This window comes from Lithobates pipiens, unplaced genomic scaffold (genome assembly GCF_037356315.1).
Source record: "Lithobates pipiens isolate NorthernLeopardFrog02 unplaced genomic scaffold, aLitPip1_a1.2 Scaffold_18, whole genome shotgun sequence".
Taxonomy (NCBI): domain Eukaryota; kingdom Metazoa; phylum Chordata; class Amphibia; order Anura; family Ranidae; genus Lithobates; species Lithobates pipiens.
Genome location: NW_027507758.1, coordinates 63,955,730 through 63,971,412, shown reverse-complemented (window position 1 = coordinate 63,971,412; position 15,683 = coordinate 63,955,730). Strand labels below are relative to the sequence as shown.

Genomic DNA, 15,683 nt, shown 5'->3' with positions numbered 1-15,683 from the left:
TATAACACCTGCCATTACTAACTCAGCTGATTCCAATCTTAAATCTCTTGCAGAGCTACAATCGCCTCTAAGTCTAGGTTCACATCTTTGCGGCTGCACTTTTTTAGGCAGTTTTTCGTTTTAAAACCCTTGTTTTTGGCGTTTTTTACATGCATTTTGCTTTTTATAATTTTTTTCCTTCGTTCAGACACACTGTAAATTACTGGTTACTAAGGAGTGGACCAGGAAGCCAACCGCCATGTCTTTAACAACTGATGAGTCATCAGCTGCCAGCGGGATTCCAGGGCAAGGCGACAGCACCCAGGGCAAGGCGACAGCACCCAGGGGGAGAAGACAGCACCCAGGGGGAGAAGAACTACTGGAGGAAGAAACTACCAGAGGAAGAAGACATCGGTACCAGAGAAAGAAGACACGTTGGACCTACAACAGGGGACATTTTTAATAAAGGTCAAAAACCATCTCTTTTTGTTTTTAACACTGCAATGCTTTTTGTGGTGGATGGGTAGTGATACATACTTATTCACAATGGGGGGGTTATCCGGTGTCCCCATCAACATGGGTGCTTTGCTAAAGCACCCAACCCCCCCCCCCCCCATGCTGAGGGCATGCGGAATGGTATGGTTAAAGAGAGGGTGGGTGCTCACACATCCCCTGAATTCCTGAGCTGCCAGGCTGCATGCTCAGATAAGGGTCTGGTATGGATTTTGGGGGAGGAGCCCATGCCGTTTTTTGTTTTTTGTTTATAATGGCAATTTTTTTTTCCTTTTTACATTCAGCTGTCAGTGGTGAATCCCGCTGACAGCTGATGACTCATCTGTTGTTAAGGATGCAACAGCTGGCTTCCCGTCCTTCGCAAACAGCTATATACAGTGTTTAAACGGAAAAATATAAAACGCAAAACACATCAACAATCGCATCACAAACACAACATTTGTATTTCTGGTGCCATTCCATTCCAAGTCTATTACACGCAAAACGCAGGAAAAAAGGTCCCACGACCCTTTCCAAAAATGCACCGGCTGCAAAACGCATAGATGCGAATGTGTAACATAGTAAACCATGTTAAATGGACTGTAGTACGTTTCTGGAAATTGCAAAACACATAAAAAAATGTATTGGTGTGGACCTAGGCTAAATCTGAATGTGTCAGATACCTGTGACGTCTTTCTGCCTACTTTGGCCCACTATTCAACCTGTTACACCACTAGCAGTATCAAGAGAACCACAGCACTGATACTGGACATTCTAGCTGTGGCTCTACCTCTGTAAGACAGCAAAGATTAGGATTAATGGTGCCTACAATGATAAGTACTATATATTTGTTTTAAAATTCTGTACTTGCTTACTTTTTTTTTTTTTAAATAATGATCTTGCCTCTAAGACCCTTGCAAGAACTATGCACTGCTCACCTCAAAACAATATTAATTTACAAATTAATTTATATTTCTATAGTGCAGGGATATGCAATTAGTGGACCTCCAGTTGTTGCAAAACTACAAGTCCCATCATGCCTCTGGGTTTCATGCTTGTGGCTGTCAGAGTCTTGCTATTCCTCATGGGACTTGTAGTTGTGCAACAGCTGGAGGTCCGCTAATTGCATATCTCTGGTATAGTGCTTTTCTCTCTGGTGATGCAAGACACTTTTTTGGCTTGCTGGGGCAAATGGTGAGGCAGCCATCTTGGGAACACTTAATAGAATATTATACCAGGGCCAAATTTTGGACAGCAGCCAATGAACCTACCAGCATTTCTTTGTGGGAATAAACCTGAGTCCCCAGAGGAAACCCACACAAGCACAGGGAAGAAATGTAAACTCCATGCAGATAATGGCCTGAGCAGGACTCAAGCCGAGGACTCCAGTGCCACAAGGCAGATGTGCTAACCACTAAGCCTCAGTATTGCCCCCTGTACGTTACCCACCCTCTGCTGTATCATGGGAGATGATGGCTCTAAATAAATCAATGCACGTGATCATAAAAATGAAGGGAAGCAGTTCCAGCAACCCCTTAGATGTGAGTTTTCCCTTGCTTATCCTATAGGTGTTCGGCAGACATAAGCAGAGAGCACACATGCAAAATGGCTGGCAAGGATGCCTATCGTCAGAACAAATTGGAAAACATCTCTTGTCTCTGGTACAAGAAGCGATGTAATGATTCATTTTTATCACAAAAAAGTGCACTTTTTATTTGACGTAAACCTCTAACTAACCTGAGCAACCCAAACTGAGCATATGATGAAAAATGTATGAGCAGAGGAAACCTGCAGTGAAAACAGCATGTCGAGATGATCAGTAGATCTAAGGATACAGGGAGCTGAAATTATAATAAAAATATGTCTTTGCCACCACCTGCAACCGAGTCTCTCTTTTAGACCTATAAAGTATAGGTAAAGCCATATCCTTTTTTTTGTTTGTTATGGATAGAATGTAAATGGGTTAGAAGTCTTGTCAGGTTTTTAGTGTTGTGTACTGGGGTGATTCACCCTATTTGTCTCCAGTACAGAAAGTAAGGGAAATCCAAAATGTTTGCATTATCACAGAACAGGAGATCGGGGAAGATTTTCCAACAGGGAAACTTGCTCTACTGACAACTGCTTTTCAGAGTGATATGAAGTGGCTGCTGTCAGGTGTTCAGGAAGTGATCCCGCCCCATTGTAAATGTCTGCTTTTTTTTTTTTTTGCGGGACGACAATTTCTATTGCTACTAGTGCGCCACAACCACGAGCCAAGTATCTAAATTGAATGAGCGAGTTTGGAAGGCGGTGCTGCCTGCCACATTAAAATTACCACCATGCAAAGCATCCCAGCATGTGAACAGCCCCCTTTAGCTGTAGGATTTAGGTGGGTGGTCAGTGATACCGCAGCTCAACTGCCTGTTTTTGATGCCCCTGTGCTTCCCTCCTCCCTTTTTTTTTTTTTCCTAAGAAATACCCTTAAATGCTTTTATTTCACCCTCAAGTGCAACTTCTGGAGGTCACAACCAGTGGATCCAGTGCTGCAGGAGACTGGTCACCTTTTAATTAAATAACAACTCCGCTGCAGCCTTCTGAGGACCCTGTCACCCTACAACCAATAGAAAGATAAATAAAAAAAATAAAAAATTAAATGTTTTGGCTTTAAAAACATGCTAATGTGGGCAGCTTTATTGACCAATAGGGAAACTCAATGTATGCCTATATCTCTGGATCCGATCATTTTGAAATGGGTTTTCACCATAGGCGATCCTCTGCTTATACATTTATTCATCATATGCTCAGTTTCAGCAGACAGGGCTTCTTCAAAAGGAACGCCTTCTCATTCAGAAATTAGATTATGTAAGGTGATTTTAACTCACTGCGCTTAGTTTTTCTTCAACGGTGGGTTTAAGACACAAGCTGGAAATAGTTTCAGCACGCATCAGATATTCCGCGGTCTTCTTCTTTACTGCCTCCCGTCGCGTGGGGCTGGCCTCGCCTGAAGAGAGAAGACATATCATCGCTTAAAGTCACAATAGCACACCAAAGCTTTATACTGGCATTGAACATTACCTTTTATCGAAATATGTAAACTGAATCGGTTAGGCAAACTATAATGGTTTTAGGCCAATTTTTTATTTTTTTTAAAGCTTATAAAGTTTGTAAACTTTTAAAATAAAGAAACATACAATGCGGGGAGCGTCCATAAGGCCAAGTTTCATAGAGAAAGGAGAGCACAGAAAACATGAATTGCCTTCAGACTTTCTCTCTCCGATGTAAATTTTAACAAGATTGTAAAGTCTCATTTAAAAACATTAAAATAAATAATAAACATGTTATACTTACCTCCTCTGTGCAGTGGTTTTGTACAAAGCAGCCCGGATTCTCCCCTTCTTGGGTCCCTCTTCACTGCTCCTAGCCCCTCCCTCCTGTCGAGTGCCCCCACAGCAAGCAGCTTGCTATGGGGGCACCCGATCCGAGTCACAGCTCTACGTGTTCATTCAGACATCCCCTCTCTCCCCTGATTGGCTAACTGACTTTACTTGACAGCCGTGGGAGCCAATGGCGCTGCTGCAGTGTCTCAGCCAATCAGGGGGCAGAGTCCTGGACGGTCGATGCTATTGTAACAAGTTACATGTTACACTCTGAATATGGGTATAACATGTTCCAAAAGATGACTTTTTTGTAGTGTAAATATCTTCTAAATCTGCGCCGTTCAGGAGATATTTACTGTTTACTATGATGATGATGTCATCCGTGCATGTGCTCTAAAGGAACGGGCGCCCGTGCCGTTTCTTCAGGCGAGTGTGCCGTGACCGGCGGCTCCCACATGTATGCGCAGGAGTGATGTCACGCATCTCCACACAGTCACAGACCTGGAGTCCGTGACCCCGGAAGGATGGCAGACAAAGATGGATGTGGCCTTCAGCAGGGACGATGCGGGCTTCATTTGCAGGTACATGCTACATAATGTGTTGGTATGCGATGCATACCAGCACATTATGCCTTTACTTCTCAAGGAAGAAGAAAGGAAGAAAAACCCACCAGGTAACAGATGCTGGGGAGAACCGACTGACTGCCACTGACCTTAATACAGGGATCAGTGATAATACTATACACTGTCACTGTACTAATGACACTGCCTGGGAAGGGGTTAATATCTAGGGGCAATCAAGGGGTTAAATGTGAGCTTTGCAGGCATGAGAAACAAAGATTGTTCTCTCTGTACAGAGATCTGTGATTGTACGCAGCCTATCAGCAGATCCCAGCCATGAATCATTGGCTGGGACTTGGTGACATGCTCACGCTGTGTACAATTCACAGCAGGTGTTAGGGGGGTTGTGGCATTTGCACCCTGAACCTGGAAGAAGGCAGAAAGGTATGGGTGTGTCACTTTACCAGTGCGGTCTGCCTGTCCGCAGGACGTTGCAGGCGGGCGTTACGCAATTGGTTAATAGGAGGCAGGGAGGAGTCACTGTTCTGACTTATTCACATTGCAGCTTGGGGTACTAAGTTCTTTCAATCGGGATTTCACTCTATCAATCACCATTGGATAATTGTAATCCTTTAGGTGCTAGCATTTGTAAATAGAGAGGAACATATATCATATTTACTTGTTTTAAACTTTTTTTTACATTTCTTTATTTACTTTTAGGTTTCCAGGCCTAGGAAAATTATGCCATACATCCCAGGAGTCTTCAGGAAGGGAGGAGAGATTTCTTAGCCAAGCACATCCTCCTAACTGTATACTTAAAATTGAATGAAATAATGTTTTTAGTTTGTGGCGCTCAGATGTAGAGAAGTTCTGCAGGCTTTTTTTTTCCAAGAGGAGCTAAGGGAAGCCCCGGAAATGTGTGAAATTGGGCAGAGATCTCCATCTGCTGGCTGGATATGAAAATATATGAGGGGCTTTCAAGTCAAACTTTTAATTTTACAGGTATAAAAAAGGGCTCCTAGTATGGCGGTACTACAAGCAGTAGTAAGTGGTAAGTTACAATAAATTGGGAATAAGCGGACGAACGACACACAAGCTGTCAGCAGGTGACAGGAATGTGTAATAGCAGTCAAAATAAACTCACTGAAAGTGACAAAAATCTACAATAAAGTAAAAAAAGTAAACGTGACGACACCTGGCTCCTGCTGACGCGTTGCGTCGCTGCTCACGTGGCTCAAAGGGTGATGGAGTCAGGTGTCATGGTGCCAGTTTAAATAGTCTCTTCTGCTGTCATAGCAACACCGATGTAAAATTGGCATATTTGCACTTGTATACAAACAAGCAGCCGAATCATTGTACCTTATAGTGTTAAGTATTCATAGCACTTTATATTGTCAGCTATTTTTATTTTTTTCACTGAAGACTTGCAACATACAGCGAGCATATTTTTTACTGTTGCACCATATTTTTGGTAGTTGCTGACAGTCCCAAGAGATTTGTTTGTACTATACTTCACTGTACGCAAGCATTATTTATGGTTTACACTTATACTTTATTGTAGATTTGTCACTTTCAGTGAGTTTATTTTCACTGCTATTACACATTCCTGTCAGTTGCTGACAGCTTGTGTGTCGTTCATCCACTTATTCCCAATTTATTGTAGCTAGCGCCACATACCTTGTTTATTTCATTTTCTCTGTGTGGGAACACTTATATATGTTGGCTGCTTTTTACATTTATTGTTATTTATTATCTGTTGTATATTTTGGATTTGCGCATTAGTTCACTCCCCTCCTTTACAGTAAGTGGCAAGTGTGTCCTATTACTGATAGGGGGCGCACGTGTCGCGGGCCAGTCCGGAGACAGTTAATCAAGATGGCAGACAGCAGGGTTTAGCGCGTGCATGGAACAACATGGTGAGGTTTCTTGTGAACAAAGGTGTAAAATGCATGGATATCTACAGAAGGCTTCAGCACAGTGCGGTGATGAGATGCTCAGCCGCATTAAGACATGTGAATTATGTAAACATTTCATAGATAGCCATACATCTGTCAGTGACGATCCTGGCCGCGCTGGTTCCCAGCCCACAGCACTGTTTCATCCTTGATAATCAACAAAAAACCTGTTGTGAAATTGCACAAGAGACGAATCTTTCCATGGGAATGGTGAACACACAATCATTTGCATTCTTTAACCACTTCCCGCCGCCATATAGCAATATAACGTCGCCAACGCGGTTCTGTTATTCTGACCATACCTCATATGACGTGATCAAGCCACAGGGGCGCGCAGCACAGCGATCAGTGCTGCAGCATGTCATTCTGACACGCCGCATCTCCAATCTGGGTAAAGAGCCTCCGACAGAGGCTATTTAACACGTGATCAGCCATGTCCAATCACAGCGTAAACAGGAAAAGCAATGTATTGGCTTTTCCTCACTCACGTCTGACAGACGCAAGTAGAGGAGAGCTGAACGGTTGCTCTCCCGACAGGGGGGTCTGCGCTGATTATCAGAGCATCCCCCCCCCCCCTGAGGATGCCCACCCAGGACCATCAGGGATGGCCACCACTGATGACCACCCATGGCCACCAGGGATGTCAATCAGTGCCCACATGATGCCAATCAGTGCCCATCAGCAATGCTTGCCAGTGCCTCCATAGCAGTGATGCCCATCAGTGCCATCTACCAGTGTCCATCAGTGCCACCTATGAGTGCCTATCAGTGTCGTATATCAGTGCCACCTCATCAGTGCCCATCAGTGAAGGAGAAATCTTACTTATTTAAAAAATTAAACAGAAACTAACAAAAACTTTTTTTTTTTTTTCAAAATTTTCGGTATTTTGTTATTTGTTAAGCAAAAAATAAAAACCTCAGAGGTGATCAAATACCACCAAAATAAAACTCTATTTGTGGGAACAAAATGATAAAAATTGTTTGGGTGCAGTGTTGCATGACCGGACAATTGTCACTTAACCTCTTCCCGACCAGCGTACGACGATGTACGTTGGCAGAATGGCACGGACAGGCAAATGGGCGTACAGGTACGTCCCTTTGAATTTGTCTTTGAATTTGCCGCCGGCTGCGTGCGACCCAGTCGGGTACCGTGGATTCTATCTCCGCGGCGATACCGGCAATCGTCTCACGGGGAGATGCAGATGTAAACAGCATCTCCCCGTTCTGCCTAGCAACAAGTGACACTGATCTCTGCGATTGGAGCAGAGATCAGTGATCTGTAAAACACAGCCACGCCCCCCACAGTTAGAAACACGCTCCTAGGACCCACTTAACCCCTACACTACCACCTCCTGGTTAAGTTAACCCCTTCACTGCCAGTGTCATTTACACAGGAATCAGTGCATTTGTATAGCACTGATTGCTGTATAAATGACAATGGTCCCAAAAATGTGTCAAAAATGTCCGATGTGTCCACCATAATGTCACAGTCACAATAAAAATCGCTGATCGCCGCCATTACTAGTAAAAAAAAAAAAAATATTAACAAAAATGCCATAAAACTATCCCCTATTTTGTAAACGCTATAACTTTTGCACAAACCAATCAATAATCGCTTATTGCAAAATTTTTTACCAAAAATTTGTAGAACAATACTTATCGGCCTAAACTGAGAAAAATAATTTTTTTTTTTTTTTTTTTTAGATATTTTTGGGGGATATTTATTACAGCAAAAAGTAAAAAATAATGCGTTTTTTTCAAAATTGTCACTCTTTTTTTGTTTATAGCGCAAAAGATAAAAACCGCAGAGGTGATCAAATACCACCAAAAGAAGGCTCTATTTGTGGGAAAAAAAGAACATCAATTTTGTTTGGGAGCCACGTCGCATGACCGTGCAATTGTCAGTTAAAGTGACGCAGTGCCGAATCGCAAAAACACTAGGATACGTGTATTAACGTAGCAGGGGTGTATATTAAAAAATAAATGCAGTTTCCACTCCTTGAAATTTCTTTTATTATATAAACTCAAAAGTCCTGGTTTGACTTGAACGCCCCTCATTGTATGCAAGATTTCAAATCTACCCAAATCTACCGCCCATCTTTTAAAATACTTGACTCCATAAACAAGACATGTTTCATTTTTTTTTTTCACATAAATGGCTAAAACTATACTGGATTTATGTTGTTTGTTCATTATATGCACAGAGCACAGGTTTTGTTCTTTTTTAACTTGTCATTTACAGAACTTTTGTCTGCCCATCATAATCCTAAAAGACAAATGTTAGTCATCAGAAAAAAAAAAAAAAAAGAAGCAACAGAGCGCAACAACAACCAATGACAATCAAATATAAAGTTACTTCTTATAGTATTCATCAAATGGCCAACATATTGTGGGAGATCTGCATTCTCAAGATATCTACCTTCCCACATTTAGATATATTTTGTCTAACATGATGAAGGCAGTCTCCTTGAATCCCAACACAGTGGCCTTTAAACTTTAAACAAATTCTATCTGGACTTTATTAGACATATTGGTGTTCTCTTTCTGATACAGAGAATGGGCCTTTGTGGATTTGAGAGCAGCCTCACCTAAGCTCTATTTTAGAAAATACTTCCCATGAGGATATTAACCACTTCAATATCGGGCACTTTCACCCTCTTCCTGCCCAGGCAAAAAATTTCAGCTTTCAGTGCAGTCCCACTTTGAATGACAATTGCGCGGTCATGCAATGCTGTACACAAACAAAATTTTTATCATTTTTTTGAGAAAGATATAGATTTCTTTTGGTGATATTTAATCACCACCAAGTTTTTTATTTTTTCTTAGTTTGTTTATAAATAAGTAATTTTTCTCCTTCACTGATGTGCGTTAATGAGGTGGCACTGATGAGGAGGAACTAATATGTAGCACTGATAGGCTGCACTGATGGGCACCATTTGGCGGTGCTGATAAGAATCACAGATGGGTACTGAAAAGCAGCACTGATGGGCACGGATTAGCATCACTGATGGGCACGGGCAGGCATCCATGATGGGACTGCACTGATAATCAATGCCTGATTATCAGCGCAGACTACCCCTGGCAGGAGAGACACATATAGTCTCTTTTCTACTTACACGCTGTCAGTATGAATAAAGGAATGCCGATAACTGGCACTTCCTATTTACACTGTGATTGGAAAAAGCTGATCACATGGTAAAGAGCCTACATCTTAGGCCAGTGGTGGCGAACCTTGGCACCCCAGATGTTTTGGAACTACATTTCCCATGATGCTCAGCTATACTGTAGAGTGCATGAGCATCATGGGAAATGTAGTTCCAAAACATCTGGGGTGCCAAGGTTCGCCATCACTGTCTTAGGCTCTTTACCGTAATCAGAGATTTGGTGGGTCCTAGTGACACACCACACCACCGATCACCACGCTGGTCCCCCCGGAGGCACACATGAGTGGGCATGTTGTGAAAGACATCATATGGGGCCCAGGCACAACAATCAAAGCCCCGTCCACCCAATGGACACAGCACTCTGAAACCTCTATTCCTCATACATTTTAGACAGGCAGAAGGCAAAGGACACTTCATTAGTACTGCCCAAGGTCTTCCAGCAGCTGATTTTTTTCCCCCCTATTACTAAATTACAATGCCTTGTTCAGTGAGGAACACAGTAGTAACATCACCAAACCTCAATCTCCTGAGACTAGCTGTCAGAGGCAGCAGTACCCTAGATGTCACAGTGCAGATATCAGCTATGAGGCTGTACCGGCACGCAGGAGTGCCTGGGCACCCTCGCATACTAGGAAGTACACTGCTATTTTCCAGGTGAAATTCAAGACAAAAAGGATACAAATTCAGCATACAGATTGGACACAATTAAACGATAAGTCCACCCTAACACTAAAATCCTTACATCTACAGACATCCACGATATACCACTAACCACTGTAAAGAAGAAATCAGCATACATACTTTTTTTTAAGCCGGTCCAGTCCGGTCTTCATTAGCAAACGCTCTGCAGAGGACACAGCCGACAACAGATGTGAAATGAATGGGAAGTGACATCACCCATAGCGTTACTATGGGGCTTTCGTTGACGGATGTGTCCTCTGCAACGGCCTACAAAGCGTAGTCGCAGATGATAGCTCAGCATGTGATCTGATTGGATCGGCTTCAAAAGAGGTATGTATACCGATTTCTTCTTTACTGGGCTAGATAGGTTAGTGTTAGATTGTGGATGTCTGTAGATGCAGGGATTTTCGTGTCATGGTGGAATTCTACTTGAACACTTCTAGGTGTACCCTATAACATAATAAATCTCCACTTGTTGAGTTCAGGTTCACTTTAATTTGCTTATGACCAAAGTAACTCCAAAGTAGTGTGTGTGTTTCTATGATTGAAAAGGACACTGGACTGTAAAGCTGGCTACAGATGTGTAGAATTTCATACAAAAATTCTCAGGAGATTTGATTTTGGACTTTATGGACTTTACACTACAATGTTAGAAAATGTTCATTCGAGAAAAAAAATTTCCATCCTGCTCCTTTTTTTATCATTGTATTCGAAAACGAACACCAAATTGACCCAGTAATAATTAGAAAAACAACTTTCTTAGAACATTCTTTTCCTAAAGCCTCGTACACATGATGAGAATATCGGACGAATGATCGTCTTTTTTTTTTTGCATGCTAGTCTCATATTGAAAATATTTTAGTCAAAGTACGAAAAATCTCCTACAACAGAATACAACTTTGGAAGTGATGTACCGTGTTGTATTGTGTTATTTTGTTTCTGAGCATGCGTAGTCTTGCTCTTTACAATTTTTTTGAGACTAATACTGTATTGATTAAACAAAAATTGTACGATCTGGTGACACATGAGAAAAAAATTTGTGTTTGTCTCTTTAGATAATTTTGGATGAACGGTCCTGATCGGCTCTAGAAAGCAGTATTTTTAGTCCAATTTTCTGATTGTGTGTACTATGCTTGGGAATTTTTGTTCGAAATTTTACCCATCTACTAGCCAAAAAATCATTTGAATGCATTTTCAAATACGGAACAATCAGTTGTAAGAGCAAACAATACCACCATCATGCAGTGATCAAAGTTCGAACACAAAATCCTTAAATGGACATAAATTAATCGATTGCTCGTTAAAGTCTTGTTAGCGCTTTGTCACATATGCGCTGTAAAAACAGTTTGATTTTTAACAGATAGGAAACACATTAAACTTTCAATTTATCATTCCTTCAGCATATATTTTCCAACTTGATACTTGAAATGTTTTGCCTCTCAAAAATCAAAAACTAGTATTTTCAACTGGACAAGAAAATAAATGAACGGTCCAAATTACATATTATCACTGGTATAGATGGATGTAAACATTTCCATTATTCTGTGAAGTGCGGCATCAGATGGATACAGTTGTGCTCATAAGTTTACATACCCTGGCAGAATTGATGTTTTCTTGACCATTTTTTAGAGAATATGAATGATAACACAAAAACATTTCTTTCACTATTGGTTAGTCTTTGGCTGAAGCCATTTATTATCAATCAACTGTGTTTACTCTTTTTAAATCATAATGACAATAGAAACTACCCAAATGGCCCTGATCAAAAGTTTACATACCCTGGTGATTTTGGCCTGATAACATGCACACAAGTTGACATCACAGGGTTTGAATGGCTATTAAGAGGCAACCATCCTCACCTGTGATCCGTTTGCTTGAAATTATATATATAAAGCTTTATATAACGTTATAGCTTAACAGCCCGTGTTGTGGGCGCTGAAGCATGCCAACGACTCTAAGCCCTGCCCCCCCTTTCCTCCGACCACCCACCGTGCCCCCTCCCTCATCTTTTTCAAAGATACAGCTTTCCCGCACGAGCAGGTACCGATCCACCAGATCGTATATGAAGGAGGGCTGGGGTGTCACCCGGACACGGCACATCTCAGATCGGCAGGAGGGCTCTGTGATTGGCCCTCCTGATCACATGACGGCCGTGTCCAATCACGGCCGTCATGTGATGTAAACAAACAGCCGGTTGCTAGGCAATCGGCTCTCCTCTCCTCACACGGAAGTCACCGCTGAGGAGAGGAGAGCAGAACGCTGCAGCCGGCTGATGATCAGTGAGTATGGGCTGCTTTTTACAGCTTTTTACTCACTGATCATCAGTGTAGTGTAAACACACAACACACCACACAGTACAAACACAGTCCCCACATATGTCCCCAAAACACACATGTCCCCAAAACATACATGTCCCCAAATAATAAAAACACATGTCCCTAATAATAAAAACATGTCCCCCACATATGTCCCACTAAAATCACATGTCCCAATGATTATCTGCACACATATGTACGTGATCACCTGCACACATATGTACATGATCATTTGCGTACATATGTCCGTGATCACACAAACCAATTATTATACACTTAACGGAATTTTTTTTACCAAAAACATGTAGCAGAATACATTTTGGCTTAAATTTATGACAAAATTTGATTTTATTGGATTTCTTTTCAAATAGAAAAAAGAAAATATTGTTTTTTTTCCAAATTTCCGCTATTTTTGCGCTTATATCGCAAAATAAAAAAAACGGAGTCGTGAATAAATAACACCAAAATAAAGCTCTATTTGTGCGAACAAAATGATAACAATTTCATTTGGGTACAGTGTAGCATGACCGCGCAATTGTCACTGAAAGCGCTAGAGCGATGAAAGCTGAAAATTGGGCTGGGAAGGAAGGGAGCGAAAGTGCCCTGTATTGTAGTGGTTAAAAGGAGAAATACCTACAAGAAAAATCCTTAGGAATCTCACCTTACCTTATCCAGCTGTAGGGTTCTGTGGTAACAGACCCAAACTTGACCTCTCACGGTGGGATCCGTTAAAAAAAACTTCAGGGACTGGGGCCCCCTTTTTAATCAGGGGATCCACAGCCCTGGGTCTGTAAAAAGCACCCCGCCAGAAATATGGCTGAAAAAAATAAATACTGGATCCCAGGGTCCAGCTCTCTAAAAAAAAGAGAAGTGTTACAGGTAAAACCTTGTTTCTTCGGACATGAGGCACGGGTTCCATTCAATTCAGTCTGCAAAAGACACTTTGAATGGATCCGGTTGCATGACTTGCCCCAGTAAAGAATATTCCAGCGGAGCTCAGCACATCATATCTTTACTCGTGACCAATACCTAAGACACTGGTGAAAAAACAGAGGAATCCCAGTAAGGGGAGGGGTTATATGGGGAATCTTCCTGTCTAGGGTGTGCCAGTGTGCATCACCTGAAGGTGTCATATAACCCATACAGTAATTACTGTGGCTCTGTGTCCCGTGATGTATGATTAACCACTTGCTTACTGGGCACTTAAACCCCCCTCAGTCCCAGACCAATTTTCAGCTTTCAGCGCTGATGCACTTTGAATGACAATTGCGCGGGCATACAACACTGTACCCAAATGAAATTTTTATAATTTTTTTCCCACAAATAGAGCTTTCTTTTGGTGGTATTTAGTTACAGCTCGGAGTTTTATTTTTTGCTAAACAAACAAAAAAAGATGCAAAAAAAATCATGTTTTAATAGTTTGTTATAAAATTTTGCAAACGGGTCATTTTTCTCCTTCATTGAAGTGCGCTGATTAGGCGGCACTGATGGGCTGCACTGGTGGGCACTGATGGGCTGCATTGGTGGGCACTGATGGGCTGCATTGGTGGGCACTGATGGGCTGCACTGGTGGGCACTGATAGGCATAGTTAAGGCGGCACTAATAGGCACAGATAAGGCGGCACCGATGGGCACAGATAAGGCGGCACTGATGGGCAAAGATGGGCACAGATAAGGTGACACGGATGGGTGGCACGGATGGGTGGCACGGATAGGTACCACTGATAGATGGGACTGATGGGCACTGATAGGTGGCACTGATAGGTGGCTCTGATAGGTGGCACTGCTGGGCACTGATGGGCGGCACTGCTGGGCACTGGTAGATGACACTGATGGGCATGGATATGTGGCACTGGGGTGCAGCACCTTTGAGGCAGATTGTGGGCACTGCTGGGTGGCACTGCTGGGTGGCACTGTGGGTGGCACTGCTGGGTGGCACTGTGGGTGGCACTGCTGGGTGGCACTGTGGGCGCTGCTGGGTGGCACTGTGGGCACTGCTGGGTGGCACTGACGGGGGGCACTTTTAATACATGTGGCACTGCAGGGGGCAGGTGGGCACTGGCAGGGGGCAGGTGGGCACTAGCAGGGCTGGCCGTGATCGGGACTGATGTCCCAATCACGGCCGCCGGTGATCGGCTTTTTTTTTTCTCCTCGCGCTGACAGCGCGAGGAGGAATAATAGCCGATTACCGGATCCGTTATATCACATGATCAGCTGTCATTGGCTGACAGCTGATCACGTGATAAGGGGTCGGGATCGACCCCTTGCACGGATCGGTGATCAGGCGAGTCTCATGGACTCGCCGATCACAGGGGGCGCGCAGGCCGCTCGTGCACGGGACAACGTCAATAGACGTAGTCCCGGAAAAGGAGATCCGCGCTGTAGCCGTCATTTTGCTATAGCGCAGATATCAAGTGGTTAAGAGAGCCATTACTATGCAAATACCACAAATTATCTTGCTTACAATACTCCAAACAGCACAGAGACAAGCCTCAAACCTTCTGGCACAAAGTCATTTGGAGTGATGAGACCAAAAATGTGCCTTTTGGCCAAAACCATAAACACTTCTTTTGGAGAGGAGTCAACAAAGCCTATGATGAAAGGTACACCATTGCTACTGTGAAATACGGAGGTGGATCACTAATGTTTTGGGATGTGTGAGCTACAAAGGCACAGGAAATTTGGTCAAAACTGATGCCAAGATGAATGCAGAATGTTATTAAAAAATTATGGAGGAACATTTGCATTCATTAGCCAGGAAGCTGCGCTTGGGACGTACTTGGACATTCCAACACGACAATGATCCAAAACACAAGGCCAAGTCGACCTGTCATTGGCTACAGCAGAATGAAGTGAAGGTTCTGGAGTGGCCATCTCAGTCTCCTGACCTCAATATCATTAAGCCACTGTGGGGGAGATCTCAAACGTGCAGTTCATGCAAGACAGCTCAAGAATTTACAGGAACTGGAGGCTTTTTGCCAAGAGGAATGGGCAGTTTTACCATCTGAGAAGATAAAGAGCCTCATCCACAAATACTACAAAAGACTTCAAGCTGTCATTGATGTTAACCACTTGCCGACCGCCGCACGACGATATACGTCGGCAGAATGGCACGGGCAGGCATATGGGCGTATATATAAGTCCCTGCCTTCCCGCGGGTGGGGGGTCCGATCGGGCCCCCC

At 43.0% G+C, this 15,683-nt stretch overlaps 1 protein-coding gene across 1 annotated transcript in view; it reads right to left on the bottom strand.

Moving 5' to 3' along the window:
* Positions 1-15,683, bottom strand: part of RPS6KC1 (ribosomal protein S6 kinase C1) — a 249,366-nt gene that overhangs the window by 135,555 nt on the left and 98,128 nt on the right. The window contains exon 8 of the mRNA XM_077485761.1: positions 3,333-3,451. Coding sequence (XP_077341887.1) covers positions 3,333-3,451 — 119 coding nt within the window. The remainder of the gene's footprint in view (positions 1-3,332; positions 3,452-15,683) is intronic.